Source organism: Xenopus laevis, chromosome 8L (genome assembly GCF_017654675.1).
Source record: "Xenopus laevis strain J_2021 chromosome 8L, Xenopus_laevis_v10.1, whole genome shotgun sequence".
NCBI classification, from domain to species: Eukaryota; Metazoa; Chordata; class Amphibia; order Anura; family Pipidae; genus Xenopus; species Xenopus laevis.
In genome coordinates, this window is record NC_054385.1 from 99,927,821 (window position 1) to 99,945,352 (window position 17,532).

At 42.4% G+C, this 17,532-nt stretch overlaps 1 protein-coding gene across 4 annotated transcripts in view; it reads left to right on the forward strand.

Moving 5' to 3' along the window:
- rab15.L (RAB15, member RAS oncogene family L homeolog) overlaps positions 1-2,833 on the forward strand; it is a 48,918-nt gene extending 46,085 nt beyond the window's left edge. For all 4 annotated transcript variants that reach the window (XM_041573305.1, XM_018231115.2, XM_041573306.1 and 1 more), the window contains one exon: positions 657-2,833. In XM_041573305.1, the coding sequence (XP_041429239.1) occupies positions 657-815 (159 nt within the window). In that variant the 3' untranslated portion in view covers positions 816-2,833. The remainder of the gene's footprint in view (positions 1-656) is intronic.
- The last annotated feature ends 14,699 nt before the right edge of the window (positions 2,834-17,532 follow it).

Below are 17,532 nucleotides of genomic sequence, written 5' to 3' on the forward strand. Positions count from 1 at the left end.
TTGCCCATGGGCAGTAACCCATAGCAATCAAATTGCTGCATTCACTGTTCTACTACTTGCAGCTGGCTTTGTTCAGTTAATCACTGATTGTTTTCTATAGGTAACTGCCTATGGGCAAATTCGACCCAGTTTTGATAAATGAGCCTGACTAGGTTTGCCCAGCCCATAGCAACCAATCAGCAGATAGTGTTTACCAGCAAACATCTTGTTGGTTGTTATGGGCTACTGCTCCTAGGCAAACTTAGAGCATTTTATTACATCATTCTGGATTTGTTCGCTGTTATGTTATTGTCACCGTTTACTAAATGCTCACCAACGCAAATGCTAGAGATGAAATCAGTATTATTACTTATTACCAGATCCAAAAGAGCATCTTTCCTAGTAGGTTTCTGAATTACCTGAAAAAGTTGTCAGTTATCACATTTACAAACATTTAAAAATGTGTATATATCAATATCCAGCTTTAAAGAAATGCTGTCTGAGTACTTACCTTGGTATTGCAATACTATAAATGAGCCACTAGAGTGAGCAGGTTTACTTCACAGTTGTCAAATTTTCATGCAAATTTTTCTTGTAATAAAAAAAATTGGATTTTAACTAGTTTCCTCCCTATGAAATATAGAACTCTAATGTTTTCTTTTTTGCACTCTCCATAGTCTTTCACTCGTCTGACAGAGCTGGTCCTGATGGCTCACAAGAGGGAGCTGGAGGGCTTGCGAATGTCTTCTGCTGATGAACTGAATCTAGCTGAACTTGAAGACGATGGCAGTAAAGCAGATGGAATGGGAAATTCCTCGAAATCCTGTTGGTGCTAGAAATGGCCTTTTGTAAAGATGTGCGTAAAATTTCACCGGAAGAGGGCGTATTCATCTGAGTGCATTACCTGGGCAGCCAGCCATGTGGATGGACCACTCATGGAAATCTTGCTACTGTTATAATATAAATGTATCATTTAAAGAAAAGGAGAACAAAAAGTTTTAAAATGTTATATCAGGACAGGAATGTATGTTAAAGATATATGGCATAACCATTTGCACTTTACAGAAAACAGCCATCCTTATTCTGTATCCTCCTGGCCTTGTTTGCGTTTCCTTCAGCCATAGTCTGAATCTCAAACACAAATAAATAGAGGTGTGGACATAAAGTAGAGATTATAGAAAAAGGCCATTAATCCCACAGATAAATCACAGTAAATCACCATTTCTGCTCTCTGGTTAGTTTTATACAGGGTCTCTTCACAGCTGCCATTGAACACTGAGTGAAGTATGCCAGTGTATCCCCCAGTAGGGTAAATAATATTACTATGTGTCAGAATAAACAGTTCAGATAACACTGTGTCACTAACAAGCCACAAGTTAAGCAAGCGGTTACTCTTTGCACAACCAGTTCAGATAAGCAGCCATAGGTTTCATAGTAATGGGCAAAGTTTTCTGTGTGACTTGTTAGTCATTCCAGGCACGGACTGTGTTGGGCTGTTACTCCAGGGCAATTTAATAATCCCACAGGTACCAGGGTTTAGGATAGGCCACCAATGGCACTCCAGTTTTTTTGTTAGCCATATCATGCAACATAGTTGCTACAGCCATCCAAACAATGTGCATTTATAGAAGCATCTCTAATTTTCTGATCTGGTAATGTTAGTAGCAGCTGTGTTTGGTGGCAGATATTAAGGCACTAGCATTCAGTGCTTTAAAGGGCTACTTTAATCTCAAAATGTTTAACCAGAATAAGTGCAGAGAAATACATATGCTGGCATATAGTTATGATGGTTTTTAATGGGGCTATAAGAAAAATTGGGGTATTTAAATCTATTTGAGTGACCTTGCCCCCCGGTTACATCAAGTCATGCCCTCTAAACTGCTTGACTACAATGCTTCTGACTTCTCTTAACTATTAAACACAGTAGGAGTAGCTTGTGACCAGCCTGCCAGTAAAACAATGGCTGCTTAGGCAAGGTTAGTGGTAAGCACATATGGGATATCTTGTTGGCTGCACTAAATCACCTCCAGTGCCGGCGACATAACATTTAAAACTACCTTTGTTTTAAAGCGAATCAAAATCACTCTAGATTTTTTTTTTGTGCCCAAACTGGTGTCAATTTAAAACAGGTGACAAAACATCCCATATGAGCTTACCCTAAAAAGCAAGATGAGTCCGTAAAACAAAAGCCTGATAAAATATAGCATATGTGAGATTAAAAATACTTTAAGTTCCGATTATTTCCAATTGCATAGGGAAAATAAAGGTTTGGTGGATTCAGTGGTGTAACTATAGCTTCTAGCCAACAAGAACCCCCCCCTTACCAGAGTGTGTTGGCACAGGGCGGATAGTTGGCCGAGTCCGGGAGGGAAGTGGGCGAGAGGATAGGGATCGGAGTGTGCTGTGCCCCTCTGAAGATTTTTTGCAGGGGGGCTCGGCGCACTCTAGTTATGCCACTGGGTGGATTTTAAAAATAGTAACACTGGGCAAATTAGCACCTGGCCAGTAGCCCATAGCAACCAACTTTGCCCAGTGTTTATAAATGTCGCCCCTCTTATCTGAAGGAATGGGGGGAATGAAGGCATCTACATTTTTTCCCACTTCCTTAAGAGGGTTTTATTGCTCGGCCATAGACCTTAAATTGCCCATGATAGAATAAAGAATATGTTTTTTTCTGGTTGATGAGCAGCCAGTGTCTGTATATTTTTACTTTATATCATAAAGCAGGAAAGTGAATGTATTCCATAGGGGCATGGTCATATACAGTGGATCCTCCAATTTCCTCCACCTGCTCTTTCCTGTAGCAGTAAGAAGAATTTCACCGGCACACAGGAATTGTAGTAGCAGGGCAAGCCCTTGCAATTTTATTATGCAGTAGTGCACTACTGCATAATAAAATTGCAAGGGCTTGCCCTGCTACTACAATTCCTGTGTGCCGGTGAAATTCTTCTTACCCTTGTTGTGAGGCTGCCGATTCCTCTATCACTGGGCACCAGGATAAGAACCTTTGGGAGTGTGTGGTGTGCGGCTTCCCCATATTCTATTGGACTTTCCTGTAGCAGCTCAGATACGGTATCGGTCTATGTGGAGCTACACTGAGTGGGTATCGGCACTGAAATGCAAAATCATGCTCATAAAAGCAGATCTACAGTCACTGTGTATAAAACACAGGTGGAGGAAACAGGACACTCCACTGTGTGCCATTGCCCTAAAGGGGACTTGTCCTTTATATAAACCTGAACTGAAACTGTCAGAAATGCCTAATTAATTTTTGGAAACATTTTTGAAAACTATAAAAAAGGTGAAATCTGTCTGTGACTTGGAGTATGGTGGTTGCCTCTGGAAAAAATGGGCCAGTAACATCAAAAATTTTTTTTTAAAAATTCGTTAGTACACAACGAAAAAAAACACATACACAAATTATACTTTAAAAAAGCAAAGTCTTTATTAAGAAATAACTTACAGAAACTCTGCTTCCTGTCTTCTACAGAAACGGCGAAAGGGCAACCATGCATTGAACGGTGCTTGATTTCTCCTCCCTGGCTCTCTGCTGCTGGATCCTTCAGCTGACACATTCTGTGCTTTCTGTAGTGCAGCGGCGCTTCCAGCAGGAACTTGAGGCGGATCTGCGGTGCCGGTGTTCCTATGGGCCATGTTCTCTCTCTCATTGCTCTGCATCCAGCTGACTACAAGTCCCTGCGTCCCACTGCCGGTAACGCTTTTGGAGAAGCTGCCCAGCAGAAGGGACTTGTAGTTTTGTCGGTAGCTGCGAAGCGCCAGAATGAAACAGTTGCAGTGGGTGCGCGCAGCTGCGAGGGCTCTAGGACGCGCTACCGGTTGTCCCAGCAAACCCCCAAATACCTCCGGTCCCCCCTAAATACCTCGGCGCCCCCTTCCAAGTCTTCTTTCTCCCCTTGCCACGCAGCTGCCCTACAGGGAACTGACCCGGACTCACCTCCCTGGGCGGAGGGGGATCTGGTAGGGCCGGAGCTGTTACAGCAGTGATAGAGAGAACATGGCCCATAGGAACACCGGCACCGCAGATCCGCCTCAAGTTCCTGCTGGAAGCGCCGCTGCACTACAGAAAGCACAGAATGTGTCAGCTGAAGGATCCAGCAGCAGAGAGCCAGGGAGGAGAAATCAAGCACCGCTCAATGGATGGTCGCCCTTTCGCCGTTTCTGTAGAAGACAGGAAGCAGAGTTTCTGTAAGTTATTGCTTAATAAAGACTTTGCTTTTTTAAAGTATAATTTGTGCATGTGTTTTTTTTTGTTGTGTACTAACAAATTTTTTCCAAAAAAATTTTGATGTTACTGGTCCTTAAGGAACTAAAAAAAAAGAAATTCCCTTTGTTGTTTCTATATTTAAAGTTCAGTGTAGATTTAAACTCTTATGGTCCACCTTTAGTGATGAGCAAAACTCACAAACGCATTGAAGTCAATGGGCGTTAAATTTTTTATACGCACTCAACAATTTTACTTGCTCCAAATCCATTAAAGTCAATGGGCGTTTTTCCTATGGTCACTTCTTTGTCCAAATGCATTAAAAAAAATGGGCGTTTTTTCTTATGTCAACTTTTTTGTTGTCACAACTAATTTTTCTGCTGCATATTTTGCCGCAAAATACGCAAGATTGCGAAATGCAGAATTTTGCAGCAAAGCTGGCAAAAAAAATTTGCTCATCACTATCCACCTTTGATAAACATGGCCATTTTACTTTAAGTAATTCAAGTTGCGTTCTAACAAGAAATGGGGTACATTATTGACATTGATATATTGTATTGCTTCAGGGGATTTGGGGCACACTGGAGATGTAAAGCAGTTGTGCCTAAGTGCAGGTATATGTCCAATGTAGAAAATATGCAAAACTGACTTATCTGTTGGATTGGTGCATGATCTGGTCTGTAAGGTATCCGATATATATTAGAGTGGGTCCATGCCGATGGCAATGCCAACAATTTGGGGTTGTCAGCTTGGTTTCTGTTAAGTCATTTTCATTTTGGTACAATCAGATGATCGCCAGACAAACTATAATTTTAAGGGGCACAGGTGATCATGTAGTTTGTTTGTTGATTTATACAATCATTCTATACACATGAAATATATAAGGAGCTGAAAAGTCCATTGGTACATCCATAATCACATTTTATGAGTACAGGCTCTTGCATTCCTAGAACAGGAATGACACAGGCATTAGTAGGGGTTATGTGGTGGGACAGCAAGTGTGAATCTGGCTGAGGGAAGCAGATTACAGTTTGGGCCCCAACATTTTCTGGGGAAGGGCCCAGCTGAGGCACGTTATGCCACTGGGGAATAACCACATCCCCACTATACAGTACAAAGAGCATAGACCATTTAGTGCTACTCAGTTATAAGGAGTTGACAATGTTTACATATTTATATAGGCCTATCAATTGCAAAGTTTGTTTTAGCAAGACAATTTACTTCTAAAAAAAAAGCCCAATTCCTCATTTATCAGTCTGTGCTCTTCAGTAATTTTAATGCTGGTTGCTGAACTCGGGCTGGACAATCTTTCCATAATCTCTTAACAGCTTGATTTAGCTGTCATTTATTAACAAAGGCCACAATGCAAAAACTGTGGTAAGAAAAGAGAACAATAGTTAAAATATCTGTCACAAAGGGAAAGGGTTCCATTGGGCCAGACTGTCGCCATCAACTGGGAGAAAATAACTTTTCGCACATCCCACCTAAAATCAGTACAACCTTCTGTCTAATATCTGGTAGCAGGGAGCTTGCAACTTGGTTATGTGCTCTTTTCCCTTCTGGAACTGGACAGTTGGGCGAAATGTTATGTCCGTATTAACTGTGGCTTTTAAAACTCAATAAAAAAAAAGTGTTTGTGGTCGGTAGTGTGAAAAAGGTGTTTCCCATGATTAACCTCCTCAATCCTATGTAATTTGTACTTGCTGTGCTTTGATGCTTAATTAAAAATGTTTTCTACCATTCTGCTGTAGATCATTTGAACGTAGAGACAATCCTGTGGTTTGTCAGCATGTTTAAAAAAATATATATACCGGTATCTATTTTGTTCTTTGACTCCACCCACTGGAGTCAAAGAACACTAGCAAAATCTGATCTATAAATAAATGTCTATTTTACATGACTTTAATAATTACATTAATGAATTAATATACAAAATCTGCAACTGAAAGGAAAGGTATGCTCTACTTCCTTTTCATACAAACAATTCACCAATCTACTTAGAAGCCATCTGTATAAACAAGCCCCTCTCTCTCAGTTAATAATAAGCAGCTCATTCACAGAAGCAATTCTAGTGGACTGCTGCTTTGAAACCTTTAAAATATTGCATTAGACTGCAGCCTTTACAAAGGTGAAAAACTGTAAAAATGGCATGGAGAGTATCCAAAAGTGCCTGTGAATTATAAAGAATTTTGTGTGTCAAACACCCATCGTAAATTTTAATTTAATAATGCGGTAGCCTTGATCTGACATTTGTATTGACATCTCAGCTCCACAACACACAATATGTTCTTTGTTCACCTGCTGAAGGGTCCGGTCCCTCTGATGCTGAGGGCTCATGCCCTACTTTTATTTATTTGGTCTGATCTTTTCAGTGCACTGAACTACAAAACAAGTAATTTACTGTCATTACAAGAAACAGCAAAATGCCTATTGACATTATATTTCTTCCCCAATAAAAATCCATTTATATTTCCTGCTCCCAAACATGTTCCTTCAACATTTTTGAGATGTGGCCAACATAGTACTGGCTGCAGATCAACCATTCATAAATTAATTGCATATTTACTGTTTTTTATTGATGTGTTCCTGTAGGTTGACTCATATTGTTCTAAGAAAGGAGTAATTCCCTTGGAGTTTGTTAGAAGGTCACACTCCTGATACTCTAACAAACAAAACCACATTTTACACAATAGGGCCCCCTTTATGGATCCTCTACCCCCTCCCCAGCTGTGTCATCCATACAAGTGTCCTTTTAGTATTATGGGTGATGCTAGGAGTGTTGAATAGCTATAATAATAATAATGCACATGGATATATATATGTCATTAATCCTTAGAATAGTGTAAATGATGAATATTTTATAATATCACGTTCTTAGTTGTATAATATAAAATAAATTGATATAGGAAGGGGATCCGTAGACGCAGTGGCAGGCGGCCTTCTCATATTTCAGAGCTTTCTGGATATTGGGTTTACTGATATGAGATCTCTGTACCCCCTTTCCCTGTAGTAATATATAATACTAATATGTTTTACTTAAACAAGAAGTGATATGTTTACTTAGGATCAAAAGTTAGGGTGTGTGGCTTGGAGTTACATGTGAACAGACACACCTATATTTTGCTCTATGCCCAGGTCTCACAAAATCCTGCAAATAACTGCATCTGTCTGCCAAAACACACAGTCCTGGGACCAGCCCTTGCCCCAGAGAGCACTTGTGGGGCACAATAAAGCCCTAAAAAAGGGTGACAGAGAATCTTAGAATGCACAAGATGGCGGCTCGCCTAGCAGCTCTAGCCCAGAGCATGAATCTCTGAGCAGACTGAACCAACTCTAGCCGATCTCCTTCCAGAGCAGAATATGAAAAAACTGTCGAGAGGATCGCTACCCTAGAGCAGAGAACCGGACCGCAGGAAGATGTCTGTAATCCAATTTCAAACAGTCTACAGCAGTGAAACCAAGAAATATCTGCAAGCACATGAAAATCTGATGATCTAAAGAACAGGCTGCAATGCAACAATATTCACTTCATTAGCTTCCCTGAATGTGTGGGACTAATAGCACAGATGTATTCATTGAGTAGCCTATGTGTCAAACATTGGCTGGGGGTAATTCTGAACATCTTTTGCCATAGAGAGGGCCCTTCACTGCCAGAGGCACCAGCTAGATCACTCACAAGATGCAGTGCTAACTCTTACAAAAAAAGAAAGTATTAGTCAACTTCTCAGCAGCAGTGCCAGGTCAAGTTGGTCGGGCACCCTAGACAACCAGGCTGACCATGCCACCCCTCCTCCTGCATGGAAGAGCACACACACCGAATTGCGGTTGCAGTTGGGGGAGCACAAGCGTCCGTTATAGGGGAAAGCGTCAGGGCCTGGTGCCCCTCTACCTTTGTGCCCTAGGCATGCGCCTCTTCTGCCTCCCCCTTGTTCCGGCCCTGCTCAGCAGAGATCCAACCCCAATAGGCCAGATTTCTGGAGAACAAAAAGCATCTCTGGGAATTAGACCTCCAGTACACTATACTATACGGAGCCCAGCTCAGGGTCATTGTGGAGAGCCAGACCCATTTTTCTTCTGTCCACAAGATGTTCTTGCCTGAACACAAAAATGTGACAACTCACTTCTAGGCATAACTGCTCTGCTGTGTTTCTTTGAAAGGCCAGTATGAAAATTTCCATTCCTGCATGGCGACCACAGATTTAACTATTGATAATATTTATTTTATCCCTCAATATGAAGCTTTTGTTAATAAATACATTTATTTGCAGCTTCTCCCCAGCCTCAGAAACATTGGAGTGTATAGCTCACCCCAAAAAACATTTTTATCTAGGGCTTGGCCACAGTACAAAGCTAGAAACAATTGCTACACTTACTAAGCTAGGTATGTAACTATGTTCATGGTCCCTTCAGACCAAGGCTATGAAGCACTAGAGATGTCGCGAACTGTTCGCCGGCGAACTTGTTCGCGCGAACATCGGGTGTTCGCGCTCGCCGGAAGTTCGCGAACGTCGCGCGACGTTCGCCATTTTGGGTTCGCCATTGTTGGCGCTTTTTTTTGCCCTCTCACCCCAGACCAGCAGGTACATGGCAGCCAATCAGGAAGCTCTCCCCTGGACCACTCCCCTTCCCTATAAAAACCGAAGCCCTGTAGCGTTTTTTCACTCTGCCTGTGTGTGCTGAAGAGATAGTGTAGGGAGAGAGCTGCTGCCTGTTAGTGATTTCAGGGACAGTTGAAAGTTTGCTGGCTAGTAATCTTTTGATACTGCTCTGTTATTGGAGGGACAGAAGTCTGCAGGGGTTTGAGGGACATTTAAACTTAGGTAGCTTTGCTGGCTAGTAATCTACCTTCTACTGCAGTGCTCTGTATGTAGCTGCTGTGGGCAGCTGTCCTGCTTCTGATCTCATCTGCTGACTGCTGCAATAACAGTAGTCCTTGTAAGGACTGCTTTTATTTATTTTTTTGTTGTTTTACTACTACTACTACTACTACTATAAGAGCCCAGTGCTATTAGTCTAGCAGTGTTGGGGAGTGGGACTGGTGTGCTAATCTGCTGCTCCTAGTAGTTCAGCAGCACCAACTTTAATTTTTTTTTTTAATATTCATTTTTTTTTATTTTACTTTTTTTTATTTTACTACCGCTGTAGTAGTGTATAAGTTGACCTTTTAGGCATTATTTGCCCTGTAGGCATTTTTTGCCCAGTGTGTTATTCAACCAACTGCCATCTAGCTGTGTGACCTTGTTCACATTCTGTCTAAATATCCATAATATTACCGTCTCCAGAAAAAACACCGGAGTGACTTTTTTCAAGCAGCCATAATATATTTTACGTAATCCGTATCCACCGCTGTAGTAGTGTATACGTTGACCTTGTAGGCATTATTTGCACAGTGTTTTCTTCAACCCGCCATCTAGCTGTGTGAGCTTGTTCACATTTTGTCTAAATATTGATAATATTATCGTCTCTAGAAAAACCACTTGAGTTACTTTTTTTCAAGCAGCATTCATATATTTTACGTAATCCGTATCCACCGCTGTAATAGTGTATACGTTGACCTTGTAGGCATTATTTGCACACTGTTTTCTTCAACCCGCCATCTAGCTGTGTGACCTTGTTCACATTCTGTCTAAATATCCATAATATTACCGTCTCCAGAAAAAACACCGGAGTGACTTTTTTCAAGCAGCCATAATATATTTTACGTAATCCATATCCAACGCTGTAGTAGTGTATACGTTGACCTTGTAGGCATTATTTGCACAGTGTTTTCTTCAACCCGCCATCTAGCTGTGTGAGCTTGTTCACATTTTGTCTAAATATTGATAATATTATCGTCTCTAGAAAAACCACTTGAGTTACTTTTTTTCAAGCAGCATTCATATATTTTACGTAATCCGTATCCACCGCTGTAGTAGTGTATACGTTGACCTTGTAGGCATTATTTGCACACTGTTTTCTTCAACCCGCCATCTAGCTGTGTGACCTTGTTCACATTCTGTCTAAATATCCATAATATTACCGTCTCCAGAAAAAACACTGGAGTGACTTTTTTCAAGCAGCCATAATATATTTTACGTAATCCGTATCCACCGCTGTAGTAGTGTATACGTTGACCTTGTAGGCATTATTTGCACAGTGTTTTCTTCAACCCGCCATCTAGCTGTGTGAGCTTGTTCACATTTTGTCTAAATATTGATAATATTATCGTCTCTAGAAAAACCACTTGAGTTACTTTTTTTCAAGCAGCATTCATATATTTTACGTAATCCGTATCCACCGCTGTAGTAGTGTATACGTTGACCTTGTAGGCATTATTTGCACACTGTTTTCTTCAACCCGCCATCTAGCTGTGTGAGCTTGTTCACATTTTGTCTAAATATTGATAATATTATCGTCTCTAGAAAAACCACTTGAGTTACTTTTTTTCAAGCAGCATTCATATATTTTACGTAATCCGTATCCACCACTGTAGTAGTGTATACGTTGACCTTGTAGGCATTATTTGCACACTGTTTTCTTCAAACTGCCATCTAGCTGTGTGTATTATCGTTTCCAGAAAAACCAACTGAGTTTTTGTTGTTGTTGTTTTTTTAAAAATAATGCCAGGCAAAGGCAGGCCGCCACGCAGAGGCCGTGCTAGGGGCCGTGCTGCTATGCAATCCTGTGGCCCTAGCAAATTGCCCAGTTTTAAAAAGCCAATGACCCTGAACTCCCAAAATGCTGAAGAGGTAGTTGACTGGCTTACACAGCACACCCCATCCTCTACCGTTTCTAACTTTACCACAACATCCTCCTCATCCTCCACTGCTATGGCCACCCCACGTAACACTTCCTCCACCACCGGTGCCCCTTCTTCACTGGAGTCAGAGGAGTTATTTTCCCATGAGTTTCGTGAACTGAGTAATGCGCAACCATTATTGCCAGAAGAAGATGAAGGAGATGAGGACCTTACACCAGATTTAATTCTGGCAGAGAACACGATAGAGATGGACATAATGAGTGATGAGGAGGAGGTCCCCGCTGCTGCTTCCTTCTGTGATGTGTCAGAAGAAATTGATGCATCTGAGGAGAATGATGATGAGGAGATTGATGTTTTGTGGGTGCCTAGTAGAAGAGAGCAAGAGGAGGGTAGTTCAGATGGAGAGACGGAGAGTCAGAGAGGCAGTAGGAGAATAAGACTTAGAAGAAGCAGGGAGGACAGCCCGCAGGGATCAGTAGGGCAACAACATGTATCGGCACCTGTGTTCAGCCGGCCAACGCACCCGCCATTGCCGCCAATGCCGCCAACTTCTACTGTTACCGCCAGATCGCACACTTCCAAAAAGTCAGCAGTGTGGGATTTTTTTAATGTGTGTGCCTCTGACAAAAGCATTGTAATTTGCAATGAGTGCAGTCAGAAACTGAGCCTTGGTAAGCCCAACAGCCACATAGGTACAACTTCTATGCGAAGGCACATGAGCGGCAAGCACAAAGCACTTTGGGAGCAACACCTCAAAGGCAACAGGCAAACTAAAAGCCACACTCCTTCTGGTCCAGCATCTTACTGCTCTACCTCTGCTCTCCTTGACCCGTCTGAACCACCCTCCACTCCGCCTTCCACCTTGACCACCTGTTCCCATTCCCAGTCATCTGCCACCAGCCAAGTTTCTGTGAAGGCCATGTTTGAGCGTAAGAAGCCAATGTCTGACTGTCACCCCCTTGCCCGGCGTCTGACAGCTGGCTTGTCTGCACTCTTAGCCCGCCAGCTTTACCATACCAGCTGGTGGACTCTGAGGCCTTCCGCAAATTTGTAGCAATTGGGACACCGCAGTGGAAGGTACCCAGCCGCAATTTTTTTTCTAAAAAGGGAATACCACACCTGTACCAACATGTGCAGAGCCAAGTTACCGCATCTCTGTCACTTAGTGTTGGGCCAAAGGTCCATATGACTACTGACGCATGGTCCTCCAAGCATGGTCAGGGCAGGTATGTCACCTACACTGCCCACTGGGTGAACTTGGTAATGGCTGGGAAGCAGGGAATGGGTAGCTCAACAACAACAGTGGAGTTGGTGTCACCGCCACGGATTGCACGCGGTTCTGCCACCACCTCTACTCCTCCATCGCTCTCTACCTCGTCTTCTTCCTCTTCTTCTTCTTACTCTGCTGCTGGGTCCTCTTTCTCCTCCTCCACACCTGTGCACCCCCAGCTCCCCCTAGGCTATTCGACGTGCCAGGTACGCCGTTGTCACGCTGTCTTGGGGATGACGTGCCTGGAAAGCAAAAACCATACCGGATCTGTACTCCTGTCATCTCTGCAGTCACAGGCCGATCGGTGGCTGACCCCACACCAACTGCAGATCGGAAAAGTGGTGTGTGACAATGGAAGCAATCTGTTGGCAGCGTTGAGACTGGGCAATTTAACACATGTGCCCTGCATGGCACATGTGTTAAATTTAATAGTCCAACGTTTTGTCTCCAAGTACCCAGGATTCCAGGACGTTCTCACCCAGTCCAGAAAGGTGTCGGCCCATTTCAGACGTTCCTACACAGCCATGGCACGCCTTGCTGACATTCAGCAGCGCTACAACATGCCAGTCAGGCGTTTGATTTCTGACAGCCAGACTCGCTCGAATTCAACGCTCCTTATGTTGGAACGTCTGCTGCAACAACAAAGGGCCGTCAACGAGTACCTTTTTGAACTGGGTGGTAGGACTGGATCTGCAGAGCTGGGGATTTTTTTCCCCCGTTACTGGGTGCTTATGCGCGATGCCTGCAGGCTCATGCGACCTTTTGAAGAGGTGACAAATATGGTCAGTCGCACCGAAGGCACCATCAGCGACCTAATACCCTTCGCTTTCTTCCTGGAGCGTGCCGTGCGACGAGTGACAGATGAGGCTGTAGACCAGCGTGACGAGGAGCTGGAAGCGCGCGATTTCTGGTCGGAATCACCAGAACGAACCCAGGCACCTGCTGCAACGCAGGGAGAGGTGCCAGAAGTGGAGTCAGAGGAGGAAGGTGGCTTTGTGGAGGAGGAGGAGGAGGACCAACAGAAGCAGGCTTCCCAGGGGGCTAGTGGTGACCTTTTGGGGACCCCTGGTCTTGTACGTGGCTGGGGGGAGGAGACCGTGGATGATGCAGTCCTTGATAATGAGGAAGCGGAGATGGATAGCTCTGCATCCAACCTTGTGAGAATGGGGTCTTTCATGCTGTCATGCCTGTTGAAGGACCCCCGTATCAAGAGGCTTAAGGAGAAGGACCTGTACTGGGTCGCAACGCTACTAGACCCTCGGTACAAGCATAAAGTGTCAGAAATGTTACCAACATACCACAAGTCCGAAAAGATGCGGCATTTACAAACCAGCCTGCAAAACATGTTGTACAATGCTTTTAAGGGTGATGTCACTTCAGGAACTCATCAACATTCCAGGGGCAGAGGTGCCAGTAATCCTGCCACGAGCGCACCTGCAAGGACAAAGCCCTTTGGCCAGTCTGTAACGTCAGACATGCAAATGTTTTTCTGTCCAAGGCAGCGCCACAACCCTTCTGGATCCACCCTCAAAGAACGCCTCGACCGGCAGGTAGCGGACTACCTGGCATTAACTGCAGATATCGACACTCTGAGGAGCGATGAACCCCTGGACTACTGGGTGTGCAGGCTTGATCTGTGGCCAGAGCTGTCACAATTTGCCATGAACCTCTTGTCTTGCCCAGCCTCAAGTGTGCTCTCAGAAAGGACCTTCAGTGCAGCAGGAGGGATTGTAACTGAGAAGAGAACTCGCCTAGGTCACAAAAGTGTCGATTACCTGACCTTTATTAAAATGAATGAGGGGTGGATCTCGGAGGGTTACTGCACGCCGGAAGACTTGTTCTGACTTCTATGCAGCTGTCCTTCTCTTCAAGCCTCATGACTCCACACACAGCTGTCCTTTAGCGTCCTCCTCCCTCCGCCACCGTTACAAACTAGGGTGCATCCCTACTGGTTTAATTTTTTCTGGCCTCTGTGCTTCAGTGGCTGCAACCAAAAAAACTGGGCAAACAATGTCTACAAGGTCAACGTATGGCAAAAAATGACTATTTTCAGCATTTATATGGCATATTTTTTCTGGCAACTGTGCTTCAGTGGCTGCGACTAAAAAAATGCATATTTTCAGCATTTATATGGCATAATTTTTCTGGCCTCTGTGCTTCAGTGGCTGCAACCAAAAAAATTTATATTTTCAGCATTTATATGGCATAATTTTTCTGGCCTCTGTGCTTCAGTGGCTGCAACCAAAAAAATTTATATTTTCAGCATTTATATGGCATATTTTTTCTGGCCTCTGTGCTTCAGTGGCTGCGGCCAAAAAAACTGGGCAAACAATGCCTACAAGGTCAACGACGTTGACCTTGTAGGCATTGTTTGCCCAGTTTTTTTGGCCGCAGCCACTGAAGCACAGAGGCCAGAAAAAATATGCCATATAAATGCTGAAAATAGTCATTTTTTGCCATACGTTGACTCAACGTATATGGCAAAAAATGACTATTTTCAGCATTTATATGGCATATTTTTTCTGGCAACTGTGCTTCAGTGGCTGCGACCAAAAAAACTGGGCAAACAATGCCTACAAGGTCAACGTATGGCAAAAAATGACTATTTTCAGCATTTATATGGCATATTTTTTCTGGCAACTGTGCTTCAGTGGCTGCAACCAAAAAAACTGGGCAAACAATGTCTACAAGGTCAACGTATGGCGAAAAATTACTATTTTCAGCATTTATATGGCATATTTTTTCTGGCAACTGTGCTTCAGTGGCTGCGTCCAAAAAAACTGGGCAAACAATGCCTACAAGGTCAACGTATGGCAGTTGTTTAAAGAGAACAGTAGATTACTAGCCAGCAAAGCTACCTAAGCTAAAATGTCCCTCAAATCCCTGCAGACTTCTGTCCCTCCAATACAGAGCAGTATCAAGCAGATTACTAGCCAGCAAACTTACTATCATCTGTCCCTGAAATCACTAACAGCTCTCCCCCTACACTATCTCTTCCAAGCACACACAGGCAGATTTTTCAGATACATTTTTGCCCTTGATCCCCCTCTGGCATGCCACTGTCCAGGTCGTTGCACCCTTTAAACAACTTTAAAATCATTTTTCTGGCCAGAAATTTTTTTTTTAGATGTTAAAGTTCGCCTTCCCATTGAAGTCTATGGGGTTCGCGAACCGTTCGCGAACCGCTCGCATTTTTGCGCAAGTTCGCGAATATGTTCGCGAACTTTTTTTCCGACGTTCGCTACATCCCTATGAAGCACTCCCTAAATACTTCGCAACTCTTCTGTTTATGTTTGGGATACAATTCTGCCAGATGTAGGAGAGCTGTGCAAAACAGGTGGCAACAGGGTTTGATTATAATATAAGGTTTCTGTTTATAACATTAACAATGTTCAGGTGATTTATTTAAATATTTTATGCTGTGTATAACTGACTTTCTCCCTATATGGATATTGGGCCAACAACAATATATAATTGGACAGGAAAGAAAATGTACTGCTAAACCCTATGTACGTTATGTCTCTAAAAAGGAGAACCACCTACAGGGAAGTAATCTGCTGCCACTCAAGTGCCCCTGGATGGGCTGTTGTTATCATGCCACATGCTTTCTTATTGAGAGTGTCCATGCTGATCATCAGGACAACACCAGGGGTCCCTCAAATCTGAATCCAGGGGTAGATCCATTTTTATTCACGCTATATTTCATCTCTGGTGTTAGTAATAGCTAGCTCCATACCATGAGCAGTGTATAACTCAACTGATCACTCAATACACCGATAATACACCTATGCAGAGGTTGTTACTATGGGTAATTTTAAAATTCTTCTCAACACAGACAGACACTTTAGGGATCCAAAATAAGTCAAACACTTCCATTCACAAATCTGGGCCAACCAATGGCATCTGGTGCTCTCCCAGTTAGACAAGATATTAATGCAAAAAGGCACTAGTATGAGAAGCTAGGTACCTTCCTAGAGGTACCTCCTATAAGAAAATAATTACCCCAGTGGGGCAGAACAGAACTAGATGATCCTTGAATCCAGATCTGGACTAGGCAGCACTAACAACAAGACTCCTATATCACCCTTTTAGTATCTATTCTATAATGCTCTTCTCAAATCACCCAGGAAGAGACACAGAAAAAAAAACTCATGGTGATAGAGAATAATGGCCGTATGGGGAGGCCGGTTAATCAACATTCTTGTTTTAGAGGTTTTTTCAAAAATTGAATAAATTGTATTTCTCTAAAATCATGACGCATACCAATGTAAAAAGTACAAACAAACAAAAAAAAACGCTAAATGATAAGCTAAAACTATGAAAACCACAAAATCCTCTAAAAATTTGAGCTTTTCAGTAAATTACTAGCAAACAACAACTCCAAAAACTTCTAAAAGTCTGAATAAATAAAAAAGGTCCAATAAGATCAGAGCAGCTCCCTTTCACTTCTCGACTGCTTTTACACTTTTTTTTTTTTTAGAAATAAAGAAAAATCACAACTTTTTATAGAAAATAATTAATTCCTGGAAAAAATAGAAATCAAAATGTTAGTAAATGGGCCCTTAAGTATAAAACTTCACAGTTGTAGAAATGTTTAATTATTATTTTTAATTAATCCCATATGAAATGCAGAGCGTCCTGTTCCTGAATAAATATATCAAAGAATGCATGGAGACGTGTAACACCTGAGCTTATGTCAACAACTTGATAACTTTATATTCTGGCATGTGTCTATGAACCGGATATACATACCATAAATATATTTATCGTGTAGCAATGTCTTCATTGTTCGCAGCATCTTGTAACCTTACTGTGTTCATTTTACTCTAAAAAAACCTTACCCGAACAAAGGTCAAAATTAATTACATTCACCAGAAATAAAAATTCGCCACAACTTTGGCAATTTACTAAAAGGAGAGTACAACAAGTTTTGTTGAATTAGCTTATATTACATAGTGTGAAAAGGTTACATTACAGTGCAAAACTTCAAGCATTTAATCAAGAACACAAAAACACATTTTCACCAAGAGGAATTTTGCCTGGTACAGGCTGGTGAACTACCATAATAAAGACAGAGCAGTCACTTTAGCATCTCATTATCTATATCATCTCCTTCATGCTAATACAGGTCTGGGATCCATTATCCAGAAATCTTTATCCAGGAAGCTCTGAATTACAGAAAAATGTTTAAAAAATTATTTCATTTTTAGCTGTAATAATAGCAGTACCTTGTCCTTGATCCAAACTAAGATATAATTAATCCTTATATGAAGCAAAACCAGCCTATTGGGCTTATTTAAGGGGTTATTTACTAAACCTCAA